This window comes from Mirounga leonina, unplaced genomic scaffold, assembly GCF_011800145.1.
Source record: "Mirounga leonina isolate KUSES-001 unplaced genomic scaffold, KU_Mleo_1.0 Mir_493, whole genome shotgun sequence".
Lineage (NCBI taxonomy): Eukaryota > Metazoa > Chordata > Mammalia > Carnivora > Phocidae > Mirounga > Mirounga leonina.
In genome coordinates, this window is record NW_023270780.1 from 583,359 (window position 1) to 606,763 (window position 23,405).

At 42.9% G+C, this 23,405-nt stretch overlaps 1 protein-coding gene and 1 long non-coding RNA gene across 7 annotated transcripts in view; both read left to right on the plus strand.

Annotated features, from left to right (window-relative positions):
• Positions 1–2,629, plus strand: part of BCL9 (BCL9 transcription coactivator) — an 81,930-nt gene extending 79,301 nt beyond the window's left edge. For 5 of the 6 annotated variants that reach the window (XM_034989843.1, XM_034989844.1, XM_034989842.1 and 2 more), the window contains one exon: positions 274–2,629. In XM_034989843.1, coding sequence (XP_034845734.1) covers positions 274–1,391 — 1,118 coding nt within the window. In that variant the 3' untranslated portion in view covers positions 1,392–2,629. The remainder of the gene's footprint in view (positions 1–273) is intronic. The other variant, XM_034989845.1, reaches the window with a different exon arrangement.
• Positions 2,630–4,885: 2,256 nt separating this feature from the next.
• On the plus strand, positions 4,886–23,290 carry LOC118000384. The gene is made up of 4 exons (XR_004676445.1): positions 4,886–5,043; positions 5,844–5,923; positions 20,525–20,607; positions 23,245–23,290. It is a non-coding gene; the product is annotated as an uncharacterized LOC118000384 (long non-coding RNA).
• The last annotated feature ends 115 nt before the right edge of the window (positions 23,291–23,405 follow it).

Sequence of the window (23,405 nt, forward strand, 5' to 3'; positions counted from 1 at the left end):
TCTTACTTGTTTTCTTCATACCCTTATGTCATACAGTTTAAGACTCAAAATATATCCTCTTGTAGAGCTGTTTGTTGGCTTGTATGCTCCAAAATGTATTTTAATCTTGTTGAGAGCAGGGATTTCGGGTTGTATGTTTTCCCAGCAGAGTCCCTTGCACATTCGATACACGAACATTTTGTTGTTGTTGTTGTTGTTGTTAATTGGATTTATTAGAGTTTTTCTAAGTTGCTCTCGGTTAAGGTGATTCCTTTGATATCTTTATTTTTCTAGGAATGGGCATTAATACACAGAATCCTCGAATTTCAGGTCCAAACCCCGTGGTTCCGATGCCAACCCTCAGCCCAATGGGAATGACCCAACCACTTTCTCACTCCAATCAGATGCCCTCTCCGAGTGCCATGGGACCCAACATACCTCCTCATGGGGTCCCAATGGGGCCCGGCTTGATGTCACACAATCCTATCATGGGGCACGGGTCCCAGGAGCCTCCGATGGTACCTCAAGGACGGATGGGTTTCCCCCAGGGCTTCCCTCCAGTACAGTCTCCTCCACAGCAGGTTCCATTCCCTCACAATGGCCCCAGTGGGGGGCAGGGCAACTTCCCAGGAGGTATGGGTTTCCCAGGAGAAGGCCCCCTCGGCCGCCCCAGCACCCTGCCTCAGAGTTCAGCAGATGCAGCACTTTGCAAGCCTGGAGGCCCCGGGGGTCCTGACTCCTTCGCTGTCCTGGGGAACAGCATGCCTTCGGTGTTTACAGACCCAGATCTGCAGGAGGTCATCCGACCTGGAGCCACCGGAATACCGGAGTTCGATCTGTCTCGCATTATTCCATCTGAGAAGCCTAGCCAGACACTGCAATATTTCCCTCGAGGCGAAGTCCCAGGCCGTAAACAGCCCCAGGGTCCTGGACCTGGGTTTTCGCACATGCAGGGGATGATGGGTGAACAAGCCCCCAGAATGGGACTAGCATTACCTGGCATGGGAGGCCCAGGGCCAGTGGGAACTCCGGACATCCCTCTTGGTACAGCCCCATCCATGCCGGGCCACAACCCAATGAGACCACCAGCCTTTCTCCAGCAAGGCATGATGGGACCTCACCATCGGATGATGTCACCAGCACAATCTACCATGCCCGGCCAGCCCACCCTGATGAGCAATCCAGCTGCTGCCGTGGGCATGATTCCTGGCAAGGATCGGGGGCCTGCTGGGCTCTACACCCACCCTGGGCCTGTGGGCTCTCCAGGCATGATGATGTCCATGCAGGGCATGATGGGACCCCAACAGAACATCATGATCCCCCCACAGATGAGGCCCCGGGGCATGGCCGCCGACGTGGGCATGGGTGGATTTAGCCAAGGACCTGGCAACCCAGGAAACATGATGTTTTAAGCTGCTAAGATTGGATGTGCCGATCCTTGTCAAGATGAGATTCCAGGTCCTGAGAGCTGCTTTGAGGGAGTTCCAGGAGTACTGTTGGTCATGCAATAGGAGAACAGAGACCCGAGGGCTGCTTTGGGGGTGGGGGGAACTCGAGAATGTATGGATTTACCTGAAAACAAATGATTCATTTAATCAACAGGTGTGTTTTTTTTAAGATTTATTTTTTAAAAATTATTTTTGTGGACTTGGGTATCCCATGATGGCACCTACTTTTGGGAATCTGTAGCTGTGCTTTGAGAATTGCCATCGGTCATGTGTTGCACCGTTCTCTGTATGTTTACGTCCTTTGGACTGGCTTCTCCCAGGATTCTTTTCTGGTTTTGATTTTTGCTTTGGGCTTTATTTTTTGTGTACTGTACTATATTGTAAAAGGGATTTTAGCAGAGACTTTAGTCTTTGGGACAAGAGGAGAACAGGAATGCTGGGCTGTTTACTTTAGGTGGAGAATCCATCTTCAGACCTTTGGACTATTTTCTTTCAACTCCAGTGTATAGAAAAAAAACCAAACTACGACCTCAGAGCAGAGTATTAATGAAAAGCACAAAAAAAGGAACTAAGTTCAGCGAGGGGTGGGGGGAGGGGGGAGATTTTTCTTTTTAAAAATAATGAAGCTTAGGACGTTTGTTTTTCAGTTCGAGTGCTCTCCGGCACTTGTCTGTCTCTCCCAGTCTGCAAACCCACCTTCACGTTTTTCTCTCGGTTTCCCTCCCCTCCCCCTCTGCATCCCCTTGGTTAAGTGTGTTTCCTCCCTCATCCCCGTGCCCTGCCACCGACAACCCCTGCTTTCCTCCTCTTTCCCTTTGGCAGCTGCAATACACGGTGTTATTTGGGGGAAGTAAATCTAAGGAAGCCTCGCCTTCCAGGTGGAGTGTCGTCCGGGCTCCGGCTCTGGCTCGGGGAGGGAAAGGCCACTGTGCTTGGGATGCTCGATGGTCTTCTTTTCCCTTTCTTCTCTTCCCGGACATGCCCTTCCCTGCCCACCTTGTTTTCTGTTCTCCTTTGATTAGGAATTCCCAAGTGAATTTTATCAATGTGGGAGTCGAACAGATGCTAAAAGCTACCCAGGATTTTGTTTTTGTTTTTGTTTTTGATTTTGTGGTTCCTTCCCTTCCCTCCCCCTCCCATGCGTAAAACGTTCTGTGTAACCTCCATTAAATTTGGTACAAAACCACTCACCAGAGCTGTGGTGTCAGAAAAATAAAATATATTGTTTCTTACAAAATCGAATTGCCTTTTTTGTTCACTTGGATTCCGGTTTGCTCGGTATTGGGCACGGTAGCTGCCACATGACCCAAGAAGCACAGCAGCTTTGTATCGCAGTTGGTTGATAAAGAAGTTTAGGGCAAGTCTACAGAAGTGCCTGCCCAGGTGAAGTGTCTTCCCTGCGGATGAGGAATAACCACTCAGAGATTTATCCTGCGTACCTGTCCTATCTCAGTCTTGGAAGCCTAGCTGTAGGCAGAAGAGCAACCCCGGTCGGTCCCCAGTGCTGAAATTTACCTCTAGGGGTAATTAATGGTCTTTACCAGGAATTTCTGTGAGAGCCAATGTAATGGTGTGAAGTAATTAAGGCTAAAGGTATATTTTCCGTCATCTGCATAAACTCGGAAATGTCCCTGGATCTTGCTAAGGTAAAACATTACTACTGTACCTGCAAATCGTGGTTTTCCACAGTCCGTGGGTTTCTGTCTCCCACCACCCTCCCTAAGCGCAGCAGCGTACCTCCTGCCAGGTACCTGTCTGCGGGACTAGCTGTTGGTGTTTCTGTGCATTTGGGTTCGTTCTGGTGTGGGTATCTCTTTGAGTCCTAGGCGTTTTTAGCTGGGTGAGTGGGCGTCTGCGTGCGTGTTTGCTCGTAGGTGAGAAGAGGGCTGAGCAGCAGGTGCAGAGTCCTGCAAACTTGTATAAACCGGGCCCTGCTGGTGTTCTACGGTAGGAGTTCTTCCTGTGACTTTCTCTCTTCTCTTCCACTGCTGGTGGCCCTGTCGTCTCAGTAACACGACAGCCCCAGGCAACAAAAGTGAGCCGACTGTTGCAGCGCCTCCCTGACCAGTCACCTCCATGCCCATGCTCGTGCTAATCTTTGAGGGGCCTAAGACGTAGGTGCTAATCATCGCCTTTGCCAATGAGAAAGCAGAGCTCAAGTTTAAGAATTCTGGCACAATCAGATCTATTCAGATGGGCCTGCGTGGTGAACATTTCATGGTAGGAGAGTAAAATGAGCGTTTGGTTTCATGAATTTAGCCATATTGCTCGGTTCTCTCGCTTTGAGGCGTATGGAAGAGAGCAGGCAAACAGCTCAGCACGGGGAACGACGAGATGAGAGCCCTAACCAAGGAAGGTTGCGACCCGGCATCTGTCCACGGGACTGGCTTCTTGGGGGGCCCCACTCCCTGCTCCACCTGATAGTGCTGCGCTCACCGATAGTGCGTGGTCCCCTTCCTACTGTCCCTCAGAGGGAGCCCAGGGTGGGCAGGAGCGGGGTGGCCCCTGCTGGGCGAAACTGGGCATGCGGCACTGCTCGCGCGGCCCCCTGCTGGAGAACGCGCGGCAGTGCAAATGAGCTCCCCACCGCAGAGTAGTTGTTTTGAAAAGACCCCTTCATAAATCTTCATTCATTTACATTGTCAGCAGATACCAACAACATTTCATCACGATGATATCTGATAAACTAAGTTCATTTGGGGTTTAAACAGAACAATTTCTAATTTACTAAGAATGCTGTGAAATAAAATCACACTTGAGAGACTGGATGCTATTGCTCTGAGAACTAATTTTTACAAATTAGCAAAAGGTTGATAAAGATGTTTCATGTTAACATAATCCTGTGAAAGCCCAGCCAGTCTCCCCCAAACTGGGGGGCTGAATGGAGGAAATGCAATAATGATGTGTTACTTCATTTCAGGGCTACGTGGTGGGGTGTGGATCACAGCATTATTTCTCAAGGACTAACAAAGAGTATGTGGTATTTTTCCTAAAACAACGTGGAATAAAATAAACATTTTGAAAGAATCTGTACTTCTAAATGAAAATAAATAATTGTAGGGGTCTTATGAGGGGTGAGGCATGAGAAAATAGAAATTCTAAAACAAATTTACAGATTTAAAGCTACTCTTTAAAAAAATTGATCCAAAATTTCTCTCAGCCTCCCTACTCTCGTGCTGTCAACAGGGCCAGCTTTCACTGTGTGCGACCTGTGCAACTGCCCTGGGCTGCGGCTTGGTCTGCTGAAATTCTCAATAATCTTTGGATAGGGGACCCCCCCATTTCCATTTTGCACTGGGCCCCCCAGATTATGTAGCTGGTCCCGGCTGTTGTAAACCAGAGAAATCACAGCACCTCCACAGCGGTGCTGCTGGGCTCTTGGCCTCAGTGCTTCTTCTTCCTCCTCCCCAGTGGCAGGGGGTGGTACCCCAGGCAGGGTGGTGGGGTTGTGTTCCGTTTAAACAGTCTACACTTTAGTCATTTCCTTTTCCTTTTCTGAGAACTTTCAAAGTGCTGAGAAGGGAAGCTGTAGTTAAGACAAGGGCTCATTTCCTCAGCAACCACCATCTAGAGAGCACCTACTGTGTGTCCAGAACCGTGCTGAGGCTGGAAACAGGTGCGTAAATTGATCATTAGAGTACAATACGGTCATTACTGTGGCGATGGTGCGGGGGGCAGCAGGCCAGAGAGGAAGGTACCATGACGCCTTAACGGGAAGGTGATTTTTCCCCTAGGTGGAAGGTGGTGGTGGGCATTTAAACAGAGGAAGTGGGCGCTGCAAAGGTCTGCCTCTTGAAACTGGATGGGTGCTATAAAGGAGGTGGAGGTGAGAAGCAAGCCGAGAGAGAGAGGTCACGGGGAGCCCAGTGTGGCCCACTGAGGAGCCTGAACTTCATCAACGTTTTAAGTAAGGGACTCAGGTGATCATCTTGGCCCCTCAGGAGGAGTGTGCTGTGGTGTGGGAGTTGGGCGGAGGTGGGGTGGGAGAACACGGCAAGGTCATTTGCAAAGACTTGCTTATTCTGCAAAATCCTTCAGCTCACAAACTCACCTCTTTTGCTTTAAAAAACATTAAATTGTATTTTCTGTGCTGTTTAAAGAACTTGAGCCTTACTGCCACTTTCTTTTCTCTAACCTAGACCAGTCATTGCTTTTCAAAGCCGCAAGCCCTTGTATTTAAGACAAGTCATGGCATCTTAATTTGGTGATAAGATTCTAATGACACATCTAAAGCAAATAGTTTGTAAAGCAACAAAAACCAGTCTGTGGCCATTTTATATTGGAGGGAGTTGAATAATAAACTAGGTTAAAAAGAAGATATGTTATGAGGATTGTAGAAATAAAAATTGTCTCTGTCTTTAACATGGCTCTTTATCTGGTTTACTATAATGGATGCAATCTGTTTTCTGCCTACAGGTGACCACACTCCAACTGTTGTTAACTTTCTGGCTCAGTGCTTAGTTGTGCTTGGCAACCAATACTGCTAGAGGAAGAAGGTGAGTATGTGATCACAGACAGAGAAGATAGAGAAGGTTCAGAAAGGATTTCCTCACAATATTTAAAGCAAGGAAAAATGCAGCTACTTCACCAAACACACAAGAACTCAGTCTTCCCTTGCAAAATAGCCCCTCAGAGCCCAAAGCAATGATGAAGGACCCTGGGATTCCAAAGAATAGGTTGAAAAAATCCGGCCCAAGCAAAGTGCAGGTCTCCGCTGTGGCAGGGAGACAGGGACAGGACTGGGATGACTCTCGGCTCTGGGAAGTTTGGTTCTTCATACCATACGGCGTGTGCATAGCTCTATGCTAGCCACCTTCTTCTTTTCTCCAGTGTCCGGAGCTAGAGTTGAGGGCAGAAGGAACTTACAAATCTCAGTGTTACTCAGTGTCTAATTAGTTAGTGTTCAGGATGGGTTGCCGTTTTCAAGATTCTTTTTTTTGCTGCAGTCCAAGTTCTTTCCGTTAAAGACTCCTGGGAGCCTGTGTTTATTTCTCATCTTTACCAAGCTTCCAGGAGCTTTCATTTTCCTCACTGCCCACACAGAAACCCTCTGTGAGCTTCTTTCCCTGGAGACTCCTGCCCATCCCCACATATCAATCCGATCCAAGCAGGCGCGTTCAGCTCTCAGTGGTGCTACAAGAGCTCTGGAGTGCAGGCTTCTGGCTGCTTGGTTCTCAGCATCAAATGCAGCCGAGCCGGGCCCAGCACCTTGCTAGAGACTGAGACATCACCACTGCATTCGATCCAAATGGCTCAGTGCTTAGTTGTGCTTGGCAACCAATACTGCTAGAGGAAGAAGGTGAGTATATGATCACAGACAGAGAAGATTAAGAGAAGGTTCAGAAAAGATTTCCTCACACATATTTAAAGCAAGGAAAAATGCAGCTACTTCACCAAACACACAAGAACTCAGTCTTCCCTTGTAAAATAGCCCCTCAGAGCCCAAAGCAATGATGAAGGACCCTGGGATTCCAAAGAACAGGTTGAAAAAATCCAGTTTGGTTACAGGGAATCACGGATTACTGGATTTATTTTGTTCCCCAACTGCAAAAATTCTCCCAGGCTCTTTATTCTAGCTGTCAGTAGTTGTGCTATTAAAAATTTTTACACACACACACAGATTTATTTATACAAGTGTATATGTACCTTTAATATACTAAGGTATGTAAATAATTAAATGCCAGTTTTGAAATGTCAACACGCCGCCATGAAGATTAGTTTGTTTTTTCCTTGTCAATGAAGCTGGAGAATCCCTAGAATTTTCTTCATTCCTGTTGTTCTTAGTGCCTGCAAGGCCTTTAAAATATAATCATTACTATTTAAAAGTGTAATAATACCAGTAAGGAAATAGATCATATCCATACAAAGTATCAGGCATCACTTGGCTCAGGAAAGAAATGATCTTTAGCATTGTGCAACAGAGTCCATGGTTTCAGCAAGGGCCTTTATAAGATGGTCTTACCACCACTTAATCAAGAAGCACTGAGCATCTACTTTATATCCTGCACTGTGCTGGGCACAGTGGAATATAAGGACGTTGTGGTAGTCGCCTACAAGGAACGTACATGCGTCTCATTGAGAAGATACCTGCTAGCAATGACTACAGAGTAGGACCATAGTCTATTCTCCACATCACCATATTCCCTGTTCATATTACATACTGAGATAATTACTGCATTAGCCAATAAAGACAGACTAGGGCCATATAGAATGAAGTTACTGGTCTTGTGGTGATACCTCCGACCCCCTTCCTGCATTATGAATCTCTCCCCTTGCTTTCGATCATTCCCATCATCAGACAAACAGGCCCTTGGCTTGGTCCTAGGCCCTCTGCTTACTCTTCTAATTCATCCAGTCACCATCTGTATGCTAATAGCTCTAGAATTTCTATCTCCCTCACTGCCTTTTATAGGAGTTCCAGACTTGTAGAGTCAACTGGCACCCTGACACTGCCTTGTGAGAGTCTTGCAGGCACCTAAAACTTAACAAGTCCTAAACTTCACTTCTGCATTTCCCCCACATCGAATCTCCATAAATGATATAGGTCCCACCACCTAGTTCTCAGGTCAGACACAGGACTCACTCTTAATTCTTTACTCTTCACATAAAACCATCAGCAAATCCTTTTATACCTATTTCCAAACATACCTTAAATCCATCTACTTCTTTCTATTCCAGTTCAAGTTACCATCTTTCACCTGGTCTATTACATTCATTTCTTTTTTTTCCTTTTAAGTTTTTATTTATTCAAGTCATCTCTACACCCAACATGGGGCTCAGACTCACAACCCCGAGATCAAGAGTTGCAGGCTCCTTCTGACTGAGCCAGCCAGGCGCCCCTACATTCATTTCTTAATTTTTCCTTCCACTCTTGCTGTTCTTCAGTCTACTCTCCACATAGTAGCCAGAGCAATCTTATAATGTTTAGCTCATATACATCGATTCCTTCCTTGAAGATCTTTAATGGCTTCCCAATGCAATTCGTATAAAATCTAAGATCTTTCACACGGCCTACCAGGCCCCGGGCACCTCTCTAGTTTCACTTCATGCCCTTCTACCCTTACTCACTATGCTCCAGCCAAACCATTCTAAGTCCAGTATCTCTGGTGTGCCAAGCTCTTCTTCATACTTCCAGACTCACACACACTGGTTCCTTAGACTAGCGTGCTCTTGACTCCAGCCCCTCCCAGTGGCTGACGCTTTCACCTCCTTAGGTCTCAGCTTATTTGTTACCTCCTCAAAAAGCCCTTTTCTGATTACCCATCAAAATACCCACCCATTCCCACCACATACACACAACATTTTGTATCACAACATCCCATTTTTGTCCCTTATAGCAATTGTTTAGTCTATCTCACCCACTCCATGAAGTCAAGAAATGAATTTTTCTTACCATGTATTCATCAGCATCTAGCACAGTGCTTACATTCTAAGAGGAATCTGTAAATACTTGTTAAATGAATGAGAGAAATGAAGGATGCATGTGAATTTGAGTGGCCAGGAAAGATGCCATGATGGTTGTGGTACATGAATTGGTCCCTATAATAAAGCTGGGAGTGGGGGACAACACAGAGGGACAACACAAATGAGGGAATGAAAGTGGGAATGAACAGGGGAAGACGATCAGACCAGTTGACATTGAAGGGAACAGCTACACCAAAATAGTCATTTGAGTAATAGAATGAAATTGAAAAGAGAGGGAAAGAAGAATGGCCCCAAAAAGCCAAGAAAGGAAATCTCATCTTGATATGGGAAGCAATAGAAACCACTCTTCGGTCTTGATCAGGGGAATTACATGATAAGACAATTACTGTATAAAATGGGTCTGGCAGGGGCATGCAGAATGGATTGAAGCATGGGGCAGCCCAAAAGCTGGGAAAGCTGACTGGTGGCGTGCACAAGTCCTCCAGGGTTGAGGAGGTGAGGTTGCTGGCAAAGAAGAGTGAAGGGTGGGGGCAAGAGAGCTGTGAGGGAGGAACCCCCAAGATTTCATCAGATACTGGGGGAAAGAGGAGGGGTCAAGATTCTTTTAGAAACTAAAAGAAATAGTGTTGGAAAGGACCAACCTCCTGCTCTGCAGTCATCCTGGCAGGTGGCCATCCAGTAACAGGAGGCCATGCTATTGAATGCCATCAGTTCTAATATTTAGAAAATTCTGCACACAATGAATCAGGCTTCTTCTAACTTTTGGTCCATCCCAATTTTGCCCTTACAAGTAAATACCGAATAAGGACAGTCCTTATTTCACATGCCAGCCTTTCAGATATTATGTCCCTCTTGATTTTCTTCTTCCCAGGCTAAATCCCCTGGTCCATCAATGAGTCCACCCATGAGGTCCAGTTTTGAGTTCCCTAACAGCTCCCATAGTTTTATCCTGCTTTATTACAGTTTACAACTTCCTCAAAAGTACACTGCTAAGAACTAAAGACAGTATTTGGTGCCCTCGTACTGTCTGGTCAACACAGAGCACGGTGAGACTGTTGTCTCCTTTTATCTAAACACAGTTCTTCTAATAGGCCGAAGTTTATTGCGCCCTCCCACCCCCCCGCCAACTACGGGGTTACTTTGGACTTTTAGGAAATGAAAACCCCAAGATCTTTTGCATGTAAAACAAGTTATTACTCCTAATTCTGTATATTTTTTGCTTATTTTTTATCTTGAATTCAGGATTGTGCAATTATTCCTCTTTAATTTCAATACTAATTTTGATCTATTATTCCAGAATCTTAAAGTCCTTAGAAATCTGTTCTAACATCCTCTGCGTTGGTTTTCTCTGATTTTTGTATCAAAAGCAAAGATGTGAAGATTTTCATCCAAGTGATGAAAGGGCCTGGAATAAAATCCTGAAGCTCACAAATAGAGCTACATTTTTTTAACCCATTTGTTTTTATTGATTGTGGTAAAAAAAAATACAAAACAAAATTTACCATTTTAACAATTTTAATTCTGCAGCATTAAGTACATCATTGTCGTGCAACCATCACCACCATCCATCTTCAGGACCCTTTTCATCTTGCAAAACTGAAACTCTATACCCAATAAACAATAACTCCCCATTTTCCCCTTCCTCCAGCCCTGGCAACCTCCATTCTATTCTCTGTCTCTATGAATTTGACTACTCTAAGTACCTCATATAGGTGGAAACATATGGTATTTGTCCTTTTATGACTGGCTTATTTCACTTAGCATGATGTCCTCAAGGTTCATCCATGTAGTAGCATGTGTCAGAGTTCCTTCCTTTTTCAGGCTGCATAATACTCCATTGCATGTATACAACACATTTTGTTTATCCATTCTTCAGTCTATGGACACTCAGGTTACTTCTACCTTTTGCTATGGTGACTCATGCTGCTATAAACATGCGTGTACAAATATCTATTTGAGTCCCTGCCTTCCCTTCCTTTCTCCTTAATTTTTTTCCTTAAACTTCTTTTAGTTTGTTTAACTTCTTTTCTCCTTTGACTTCTTTAACTACAGAGGTGGAATTGCTGGATCATATGGCAATTCTAAGCTTAAATTTTTAAGGAACTGCCAATACACTTTCCCACAGTGGCTGTAACATTTTACATTCCCACCAGGAATGTACAAGGTTCTACAGTTTCGACATCCCTGTCAATACTTGTTATTTTCTGGGTTTTTAATTTTAATTTTATTTTTTAAAAGATTTTATTTTTAAGTAATTGCTACACCCAGCATGGGGCTTGAAATTACAACCCAAGATCACGAATCATGTGCTCTACTGATTGAGCCAGCCAGGTGCCCCTGGGTTTTTTAAAATAATAGCCATCCTTATGGGTGTGAGTGGTATCTCATCATGGTTTTGATTTGCATTTCCCTGATGACTAGTGATGTTAAGCATCTTTTCATGTGCTTATGGGCCATTTGTATATCTTCTTTGGAGAAATGTCTATTTAAGTCCTTTGCCCATTTTTGAATTGCCCATTCTGTTTGTGTGTGTGCATGTGTTTGTGCACTGAATTGTAGGAGCTCTTTATATGTTCTGGATAGCAATCCTTCACCAGAAATATGATTTGTAAACATTTTCTCCCATTCCATGGGCTGCCTTTTTACTCTGTTGATAGTATCCTTTGATACACAAAAATTTTAAAATTTTGATGAAGTTTAACTTGTCTATTTTGTCTTTTCTTGCCTGTGCTTTTGGTGTTGTATCCAATAAATCATTCCCAAATCCAATGTCATAAAGCTTTTCTTTTTTTTTTCTTTAAATTCAATTGGCCAACATATAGTACATCATTAGTTTCAAATGTAGAGTTCAGTAGTTCATCAATTGCCTATAACACCCAGTGCTCATTACATCACATGCCCTCCTAATGCCCGTCACCTAATTACCCCATCCCCCCACCCACCTCCCCTCTAGAACCCTCAGTTTCTTTCCCATAGTTAAGAGTCTCATGCTTTGTCTCCCTCTCTGATTTCTTCCCATTCCATTTTTCCCTCCCTTGCTCTATGATCCTCTGTGCTGTTTCTTATATTCCTCATTTGAGTGAAACCATATAATTGTCTTTCTCTGATTGACTTATTTCATTCAGCACAATACCCTCCAGTTCCATCCACGTCAATGTAAATGGCAAGATGTCATCCTTTCTGATGGCTGAGTAATATTCCATTGTATATATGTATATGTATATATATGTGTGTGTGTGTGTGTGTATATATATATGTATATATACCACATCTTCTTTATCCATTCATCTGTTGATTGCCATTTCATCCCTTTCTATTCTTTGGCTATTGTGGACATTGCTGCTATAAACATTGGGATGCAGATGCCCCTTCGGATCATTACATTTGTATCTTTGGACTAAATACCTAGTAGTGCAATTGCTAGGTTTTAAGGTAGCTCTATTTTTAGCTTCTTAAGGAACCTCCATACTGCTTTCCAGAGTGGCTGTACCACCTTGCATTCCCACCAACAGTGTAGGAGGGCTCCCCTTTCTCTACATCCTCACCAACATTTGTTGTTTCCTGACTTGTTAATTTTAGCCATTCTGACTGGTGTGAGGAGGTATCTCATTGTGGTTTTGATTTGTATTTCCCTGATGCTGAGTGATATTGAGCATTTTTCAATGTGTCTGTTGGCCATTTGGATGTCTTCTTGGCAGAAATGTCTGTTTGTGTCTTCTGCCCATTTCTTGACTGGATTATTTGTTTTTTGGGTGTTGAATTTGGTAAGTTCTTTATAGATCTTGGATACTTGCCCTTTATCTGATATGTCATTTGCAAATATCTTCTCCCATTCCATGGGTTGCCTTTTACTCTTGTTGACTGTTTCCTTTGCTGTGCAAAAGATTTGTCTCTTGAAGTCCTAATAGTTCATTTATGCTTTAGTTTCCCTTGCCTTTGGAGATGTGTCTAGCAGGAAATTGGTGAGGCCAAGGTCGAACAGGTTGCTGCCTGTGTTCTCCTCTAGGATTTTGATGGATTCCTGTCTCACACTGAGGTCTTTCATCCATTTTGAGCTTATCTTTGTGTATGGTATAAGAAAATGGTCCAGTTTCATTCTTCTACTTGTGGCTGTCCAATTTTCCCAACACCATTTGTTAAAGAGACTGTCTTTTTTCCATTGGATATTCTTTCATGCTTCATCAAAGATTAGTTGACCATAGACTTGAGGGTCCATTTCTGGGTTCTCTGTTCTGTTCCATTGATCTCTGTGTCTGTTTTTGTGCCAGTACCATACTGTCTTGATGATTATAGCTTTGTGATAGAGCTTGAAGTCCAGCATTGTGATGCTACCAGCTTTGGTTTTCTTTTTCAACATTCCTCTGGCTATTTGGGGTCTTTTGTGGTTCCATACAAATTTTAGGATTATTTGTTCCAGCTCTGCAAAAAATGTCCATGGTATTTTGATAGGGAATGCACTGAATGTGTAGATTGCTCTGGGTAGCATAGACATTTTAACATTTATTCTTCCAATCCAGAGTATGGAATGTTTTTCCATTTCTTTGTGTCTTTCTCAATTTCTTTCATAAGTGTTCTGTAGTCTTTAGAGTATAGGTCCTTTCCTCTTTGGTTAGGTTTATTCCTAGGTATCTTATGGTTTTGGGTGCAGTTGAAAATGGGATCAATTCCTTGATTTCTCTTTCTTCTGTCTCATTGTTAGTGTACAGAAATGCAATTGATTTCTGTGTTGATTTTATATCCTGCCACATTGCTAAATTCCTGTATGAGTTCTAGCAATTTTGGGGTGCAGTCTTTGGGTTTTCCACATAAAGTATCATATCATCTGCAAAGAGTGAGAGTTTGACTTCTTCTTTGCCAATGTGGATGCCTTTTATTTCTTTTTGTTGTCTGATTGCTGGTGCTGGGACTTCTCTTACTATGTTGAACAATAGTGGTGAGAGTGGGCATCCCTGTCGTGTTCCTGACATTAGGGGGAAAGCTCTCAGTTTTTCCCAATTGAGAATGATATTCAGGGGCACCTGGATGGATCAGCCAGTTAAGTGACTGCCTTTGGCTCAGGTCATAATCCCAGGGTCCTGGGATCCTGCTCAGTGGGAGCCTGCTTCTCCCCCTCCTGCTCCCCCTGCTTGTGCTCACTCTCTCTCTGTCAAATAAATAAATAAAATCTTTTTTTAAAAAGGGAATGATATTCGCTGTGGGCTTCTCATATATGGCTTTTATGATATTGAGGTATATTCCCTCTATCCCTACACTGTGGAGAGTTTTAATCAAGAAAGGATGCTGTATTTTGTCAAATGTTTTTTCTGCATCAATTGAGAGGATCATATGGTTCTTGTCCTTTCTTTTGTTAATGTGTATCACGTTGATTGATTTGTGAATGTTGAACCACCTTGCAGCCCAGGAATAAATCCCATTTGGTCATGGTGACTAATCCTTTTAATGTACTGTTGGATCCTATTGGCTAGTATCTTGGTGAGAACTTTTGCATCCATGTTCATCAGGGATATTGGTCTGTAATTCAGCTTTTTTGGTGGGCTCTTTGTCTGGTGCAGGGATCAATATAATGCTGGCCTCATAGAACAAGTTTGGAAGTTTTCTTTCCATTTCTGTTTTTGGAGCAGCTTCAGAAGAATAGATATTAATTTTTCTTTAAATGTTTGGTAGAATTCCCCTGGAAAGCCTTCTGGCCCTGGGCTTTTGTTTGTTGGGAGATTTTTGATTACTGCTTCAATTTCCTTGCTAGTTATGGGTCTGTTCAGGTTTTCTATTTCTTCCTGTTTGTTTTGGTAGTTTACGTTTTTCCAGGAATGCCTCCATTTCTTCCAGATTGCCTAATTTGTTGGCATATACTTGCTCATAATATTCTGTTATAATTGTTTGTATTTCCTTGGTGTTGGTCATGATCTCTCCTCTTTCATTCACGATTTTATTAATTTGGATTCTTTCTCTTTTCTTTTTGATAAGTCTGGCCAGGGGTTTATCTATCTTATTAATTCTTTCAGTGAGCTAGCTCCTAATTTCATTGATGTGTTCTGCTGTTCTTTTGGTTGTTTTTTGTTTGTTTGTTTGTTTTTAAGATTTTATTTATTTGACAGAGAGAGACACAGTGAGAGAGGGAACACAAGCAGGGAGAGTGGGAGAGGGAGAAGCAGGCTTCCCGCAGAGCAGGGAGCCCGATGCGGGGCTCAATCCCAGGACCCTGAGATCATGACCTGTGCCAAAGGCAGACACCCAACGACTGAGCCACCCAGGTGCCCCTGTTCTTTTGGTTTCTATTTCATTGATTTCTGCTCTGATCTTTATTATTTCTCAACTCCTGCTTGGTTTAGGCTTGATTTGCTGTTTGTTCTCCAGCTCCTCTAGGTGTAAGGTTCAGTTGTGTATTTGAGACCTTTCTTGCTTCTTGAGAAAGGCTTGTACTGCTATATAGTTCCCTCTTAGTACTGCCTTTGCTGCATCTCAAAGGTTTTTAACAAGTGTGTTTTCATTTTCATTTGTTTCCATGAATTTTTAAAATTCTTCTTTAATTTCCTGGTTGACCCATTCATTCTTTAGCAGGATGCTCTTTAACCTCCAAGTATTTGAGTTCCTTCCAAATTTCCTCTTGTGATTGAGTTCAAGTTTCAAAGCACTGTGGTCTGAAAATATGCAGGGAATGATCCCAATCTTTTGGTACCAGTTGAGACCTGATTTGTGATGCAGTATGTGATCTATTCTGGAGAATGTTCCATGGGCACTCGAGAAAAATGTGTATTCTGTTGCTTTAGGATGGATTGCTCTGTATATATCTGTGTAGTCCATCTGGTCCATTGTGTCATTCAAAGCCCTTGTTTCCTTGTTGGTCTCCTGCTTAGATGATCTGTGCATTGCTGTGAGTGGGGTGTTAAAGTCCCCTACTATTATTGTATTATTATCAATGTGTTTCTTTAATTTTGTTATGAATTGGTTTATATAATTGGCTGCTTCCAAGTTATGAGGATAAATATTTAAAATTGTTAGATCTTCTTGTTGGATAGACCCTTTAAGTATGGTATAGTGTCCCTCTTCATCCCTTACTACAGTCTTTGGTTTAAAGTCTAATTTGACTGATATAAGGATTGCTACCCCAGCTTTCTTTTGATGTCCATTAGCATGATAAAATGTTCTCCACCCCCTCACTTTCAATCTGGAGGTGTCTTTGGGTCTAAAATGAGTTTCTTGTAGATAGCATATGGATGAGCCTTGCTTTTTTATCCAATCTGATACCCTGTGTCTTTCAATTGGAGCATTTAGCTCATTTATATACAGAGTAACTATTGAAAGATATGAATTTAGTGCCATTGTATTACCTCTAAAGTCACTGTTTCTGAATATTGTCTCTGTTCCTTTCTGGTCTTTGTTACTTCTGGGCTCTCTCTCAGCTTACAGGATCCCCCTTAATATTTCTTGCAGGGTTGGTTTAGTGATCACAAATTCTTTTAGTTTCTGTTTGTCCCGGAAGCTCTTTATCTCTCCTTCCATTATGAATGACATCCTTGCTGGATAAAGTATTCTTGGCTGCATGTTTCTCTCATTTAGTAGCCTGAATATATCATGCCAGTCCTTTTCCAGCCTGCCAGGTCTCTGTGGATAGATCTGCTGCCAGTTTAATGTTTCCACCCTTGTAGGTTAAGGACCCCTTGTCTCCAGTTGCTTTCAGGATTTTCTCATTAGAAAGATTTGCAAGCTTCAGTGTCATATGTCAGGGTGTTGATCTATTTTTATTGACTTTGAGGGGGGTTCTCTCTGCCTCCTGTACTTGAATGCCCATCCCCTTCCCCAGATTAGGGAAATTTTCAGCTATGATTCACTCAAATATACCTTCTGTCACTCTCTCTCTCTTTCCTCTTCCTCAGGGACTCCAATTATTCTAATATTGTTTTGCTTTATGGTATCACTGATTTCTCAAAGCCTCCCCTCATGACCCAGTAGTTGTTTTTCTCTCTTTTCCTCAGATTCCTTACTTTCCACCATTTTGTCTTCTATGTCACTGACTCTCTCTTCTGCCTCATTTACCCTAGCTGTTAGTCCATTTTAGCTTCCATCTCAGTTAAAGCATTTTTAATTTTGGCCTGGTTAGATTTTAGTTCTTTTATTTCTGCACTAAGATCCTCTAGTTCCTTTATGATTTTTCAACCCTGGCTAGTATCTTTATAATCATTAATTTGAATTCCAAGTCCGACATCTTACTTATATCCATATCAATTAAATCTATGGCAGAGAGTATTACCTCTGGTTCTTTCTTTTGTTGTGAATTTCTCCTTCTAGTCATTTTGTTCAGAGAAGAACAGATGAACAAGAGAACTTAATCAAAAATATCAACTGTGACCCCAGTGAAATATACACTAGACAAATCAGAAGAGATGAGAAACCAAGAAAGAAAAAAAAGGGAAAGGGAATATAATCTAACAGGTGGACAAAGCAGGGTGATACACTTGGCCCTGGGTGTATTTTGGTCTGTTTGTTAGAAGACACTAGATCCCAAAATTGTAAAGAAAGAAACACTTATTTTCTTTAAAGCTTTTATTTATTTTAGAGAGTGAGAAAGAGAGAAATTGAGCACAAGCAGGGGGAGGGGCAGACAGAGAGGGAGAAGCAGGCTCCCTGCATAGCAGGGAACCCAACACAGGGCTTGATCCCAGGACCCGAAGATCACAACCTGAGCCAAAAGCAGAGGCTTAACTGAGCCACCCAGGCGCCACAAGAAAGAAAAACATATACATATATACAAAATAAAACCAAATATAGTGGAAGGAAGTAAAAAATGAAGAATATATCTATAAAATATAAATGTAAAAATGAAAATTAAAAAAGGACTTAAAAAAGAGTTGATAAAATAAGAAAAAAGTTGAAGAAGAAAAAAAGAAAAAGAAAATTTTAAACTGAAAGACTAAGAATCATGAGAAAAAACCCTCAAATTCTATATACTATTTTCCCCTGGTGCTGGAGTTTTTCAGTTCTGTGTGATCCATAAACTTGGCATTAGCCTGATGTTCCTGCTGGTCTTCTGCGGGTGGGGCTGTTGCCCTGCTTCTCAGGTGTCTTTGCCTAGGTAGAGTTGCACCGCCCTTGCCAGGGGGCCAGGCTCAGTGTAAGCTGCTTCCCTAATTGCTCTATGTGGCTTTTGTTCCCTGAAGGCTTTCCACACCTCTTTGGAGGATGAAAATTAAAATGGTTGCACCCTGATCTCCAACCCCGGAGCTGAAAGATCATGACCCCCCCTCCTCAGTGTGCCCTCAGGGAAAAACAATCACTTTTGTGTGTGCCAAACTGTGGACTCCTGCAGTTCACACCCATGTGGATCCTCTCAGGGGAAGGAGGGGAGTCTCACTGTGGTTCTGCTGCTTGCTGGGCTCCTGCTTGTTGCCCAGTTATGCTGGGGTTCATGGTTATGGCAACCACCGAGCTGAGAGCCCACTCCTGGGCTCGCTGATTGTAGCCAGCTTCCCCACCCCAATGCTTGGGAACACTCAGGCACCCTGGTTCTTTCTGTGACCCCAGGGATCCTGAGACCACACTGTCCCACCTAGGATTCCACCCTGCTTTGCCACATGAGCACCTTTTAGGCAGGGAGGTCCCTGACTGGAGCAGACTTCTAAAAGTTCTGATTTTGTGCTCTGCTGCTCTATCACTTTCCAGTAGCTGGAAAGGAGTCTCCCTCCCCCCTCCGCAATTTGTCTTCCCATATATCTGCTCAGATTCACAGCTCCACACCTTCTACCTTGCAAAAAAATGGTTGCTTTTCTATTTGTAGAATTGCAGCAATTCTTTTCTTAGATCTCAGGTTGAATTCACAGGTGTTCAGAATGATTTGATAGATAACTAGCCGAATCGAGGGACCAGATGAAATGCGGGTCACCTATTCTTCTGCCATCTTCCCTCCTCTCCATGAAGCTTTTCTTCTATATTTTTTTCTAAGAGTTTTATAGTTAGAGCTAATCTTTAGATTGACATCAATTCAGTAATTTATTAATTTTTAAATGTACTTTCACAATCACTTATAAGTCTATTATCATCCAGCTCACATTTTACATCTACCTATTAAGTAACTGATTCTTTCATTTATTTTTTTGTCAGAATGTACAAAGCTAGGAACTATGTATATGGCAGCAAACTGGTGAGGCATGGTCGCATCCTGTCCTCACCACACTCATAGTCTACTAAAGAAGTCAGACATTGAACAAGTGATTACAAACACAGGTATGACACAACTAAAGACAAAGAAGTTGCCAACATGAAGACTGAGAAACATAAACTAACTGGAAAGACTTTTATCAAATTTCTTGGTAATATTTGATTCACTGGTCTATTAACCTAAACAGAAAAGAGACAGTTTCACTAACTATTGATTCCAAATGCTGATTACTACTTTCTTTCCTAAGTGCTCACAGACTTTTACTTATTTAAGAGTTCACTCTAGACGCTACTGGGGACAAAGTGCTCTTGGTCTTCAGATTTTGGAGTCTCTCATTTTATGGGTTTTGAAATACTAGGACCACATTTGCATTTGTATTTTGGCTCTCTGAGACTAAAAATCCAAAAGTATCTTAACTTCTTCTAGACTACTCTCTGAAGTAACATCTAGAACTTCTTTCTCTACCTCAGGGCATTATGCATCTGTACATGAAGATCTGACCTCATGAACAACAACCAGGTGCTATATGCTCATCTGTCTAAGGTTTTCATCCATCCCAACAATGTTGGGCCTTTTTTGGCTTGAAGATTGGTTCCCTTCTTAGGAAAGACTAGGGAAGAGAGAAGGATCTAGAGTTAAAATGGTTTCATTTTGTTGCTCCTCTCTTAAATCCTTTTCCCCAGATACTGGGCCTATTTTTTATTTCTTATTTTCTCAGAATGTAGCTTAGAGGCCCTTAGCTTCCTCTTTCTGCCACACCTCATCCAAGTCTCTGGTATCATGGGTAAAAATTGGGGAAGCTGGGAAGCCAGTGCTCGTTGGAGTTGAGGAAGTGCTAAGTATGAAGGGATGATATAGCATCTACATGCAGACAGTTGGACATAAGGGCAGGGGAGTGAGAGGTTTGGAATAGCTATAGAAATGTGAATTCCTCCACATGGAGACAAGTATGGATTATCTCTCCATGGAAGTGAGAGAAGAGAGAACTAAGTGGAGGGAGAAAAACTAAGTCATGAAGGACTGACACAGTCAGAAAGGGTAGAAGAAGTTCCAGCAAAAGAAACTGAAATTCATAGCATAGGAAGAAACCTTAGAAATGACCCTAGCCCACCTCTCTCATGTAACTGCTGGGGAACTGGTTGTCCAGATAAAGAATCAGTCACTGGGGTAGCTACAAAAGTATAGAGTTACATAAATCCTGAGGAGTTGGGAGAGTGGCTTTCAAGAAATAGGAGGGTGGTCCACAGGGCCAAATACTACTGAGAAATCAAGGAAGGTTGAGGACACTAAGAATGGCTCTCAAAATTGATCAACTGATGCTCTGGTCTCCTGGAGGGCATTTCCAGTAAAGAAATAGAAGGTAGATTGCCAGGGAAAAGGGTCTGGGTATGAAAAAAGACAAGGAGACACTGAATTATACTCACTTAGTAGGTTTGACAGTACTAGGCAAAAGAAAGACGATGACAGCTAAAAGGAAAACAAAGTTTAAGATAATGGAAATATTATTATTTTAACACAGGAAGAAAGGAACCAGTTGAATGGGACGGATTGAGGATACAAGAGAACTCATCCCATCCTTGGCAGGAAGATCACAAGAAGCAGGTAAAGAGGGCACCTGGGTGGCTCAGATGGTTAAGCGACTGCCTTCAGCTCAGGTCATGATCCCAGGGTCCTGGGATCGAGTCCCGCATCGGGCTCCCTGCTCTGCGGGGAGCCTGCTTCTCCCTCTCCCACTCCCCCTGCTTGTGTTCCCTCTCTCGCTGTCTCTCTCTCTGTCAAATAAATAAATAAATAAAATCTTTAAAAAAAAAAAAAAGAAGCAGGTAAAGAACCAGAGCACAGGTGGAAGTAAGCTTTGGAGAAAGGAAGATACCAAAAGGAAGGAGGTACCACATGTGCTGAAGGAGACAAAGCAAAGGGAAAGCAACATCCCAGAGGAGAGATGTGGGGATATGAGGGGAAAATCAAGTTGACCCCAAGGTCAAAGGTGGGAGTCTAAGTCCTGCCTCTGCCTCTTGCTGGTTCATTGACTTCGATCTCTCTGAGCCAGCTGCTTTGTATTTCAGTGTCACTGAGTTTTTGTGAGATGGATATCAGATAACATATGTGCATATGCCTAGTACAACCTGAGTTATCAGAACATTTTTGAGATTTACCCCAGGGCTTGCAATGCAGAGATCTGAAATGGCTGTTCTAGAGAATAAATTCGAAAGCTTCACAGATGTGCTGGCTGGGCAGTAAGAAGGTTCTAGCTGGAGCTGGAAACTGTTTCTTCTTTCAGAAAGGGAGACTCAGGGAGCCCTCTCACTGCCCTCCTGGGCACTGAAAGGTAGCACAGAAAAACCTTAGAGAAAGCTGCACCAGAGTGGAAACTGTAAGATGGGATGGTGGTAGCAACAGCAAGAAGGTGTTTTCAAGAGCTACTATTCCCTGGCACCTCCAAGCCCATCTGGCCCAATGTGGTGGACTTTTAAAGGGTTATAGTGAGGTCACCAGATTCTCAGGCACTTCCCTCTTCCTTCTTTAAAGTTCAGAATCATCAAATTAGAGGACCAAACCCCATCCCTGACCACATGAAAAGAAAAATGAGGCCTGCCTCTGAGTGTTCACAGGGAATGAGAGATGTTATGGAATCACAGAGCCATAGATTCTCAGGGTGGGGAAAGACTTTAAAAGCCATTTATTCCAGCCCCCTGGATGGTGTGTATGACCCTTTAAAATACTCTAGCTAAAGGCCAGCATCAGCTCAAAAATCCTTCCGCGACAGGAATCTTCTGAGGTAAGCCCAATTCATCCAATGGCCATCTCGGATTATTTCACAGATTTTCCTTATATTGACCTAAAGTCTATGTCCCTGTAGCCTACATACTGGTCTGAGTGTGGTCCTCGGGGCCCACATAAATAAAATATTTGATATGTCCTCAGCCCCTTTGATCCCTCCCCCTTGATGGTCCTTCTCCAGTTGGCATGTTTATTTCTGCTAGCAAGTCTGGCTCCCAGATCTGAGCATAGTTCTCTGAGCTGTTGCAGGATGGAACAGGACCATCACCTCCTTCATTCCAGGTATTATAGCACATTTAGAATTTTGAGGAACACATCATACTGTTGATTCACACCTAATAAATTGCTCACGATAACCCTTATCGTGTTGTAGGCAATTGATTTTGAGATCAAGAACTTTGCATTTATTCCCAGTAAGTTTCATCTCATAATATTTACCCAGGATTAAAAAAAAAAAGATATTAGCATGGACATATCGAATAGACCTATCATTTATTCACTCACTCATTCAGTCATTCAGTAAGCTATTCCTCCCAGTTTTATATCTTTTGTAAGTATATCCAGCCCGCACTCTCTGGTTATTCAGTTGTATTTTTCCTCAAACTATTGAAAAACATGTCCAAACGGGCAGAGGCCTACTCTACAGCACAAAACACTTCCCTGAAAAATGACTGACTACTGAATTAGTTACTTTATTAATTCAGCGAATACATTCAATAAATATGTATTGAGACCCCACTATGTGCCAAGTCATGATCTACGTGCTGGAGAAACGTCCAGCAGTGAACAAGCCAGACAAGGTTCCTGCTGATTACAGAGGGGGAGACATAGGATAAGAAAAATAAAAACAAAATATAATAATAGCTGACATTTATTGAGCATTTCCTATGTACCAGGCATTGTTCTAAACACTGTACATGTTTGCTCTTCACAAATTCTTGTGAGGTAAATACTATTATTCTCATTTTCTAGATCAAGTGGACTGAGACACAGAGGAGTTAAGTCACTTGCTCAAGATCACACAGATCCTATAGGATGGAGCATCAACCTAGGCAGTGTGGCTACAGAGCCTGTGTTAACCATCGGGCTTCTGTTGTATCTCTACAAAAGTAAATGCTAAATTAAACATACACATAAACACCAAGGAAATATCCCATATGAGAGAGAGTCACATTTAAGCTGAAGTCTGAATGACAAGCAGGAGCCAATGTCTCAAGATCTGAGGGGAGAACAAGAGGTGGGGGATGAGGTTGGAGGGGTGGTCAGGGGTCCTGTCATGTGGGGCCTTGTGGATTAGGTAATACTAAGGATTTGGGCTATAGGAATTCAACCAGTTATGAATACACCTAGTTGTTTCAGTATCCAACCTACACATACCCATCTTGTCCACAAATATACTGTGAATGATACCCTTTCCCTACTGCCTGATACAGGACTCCCTCTTAACACTCTGACCAGTTCCCTTTCAGCTGTCACCATCACTGCGGCACAGCAAGACGCACTGTGGATGCAAAATCAGGACTCAGAACCCAGTACAGCTCCTCCATGCTATGTGACCTTGGCCAAGTCACAGCCTCTCTGCTCTTTCAGTCTCTGGGGATTTTTCCCATCGCTCTGTA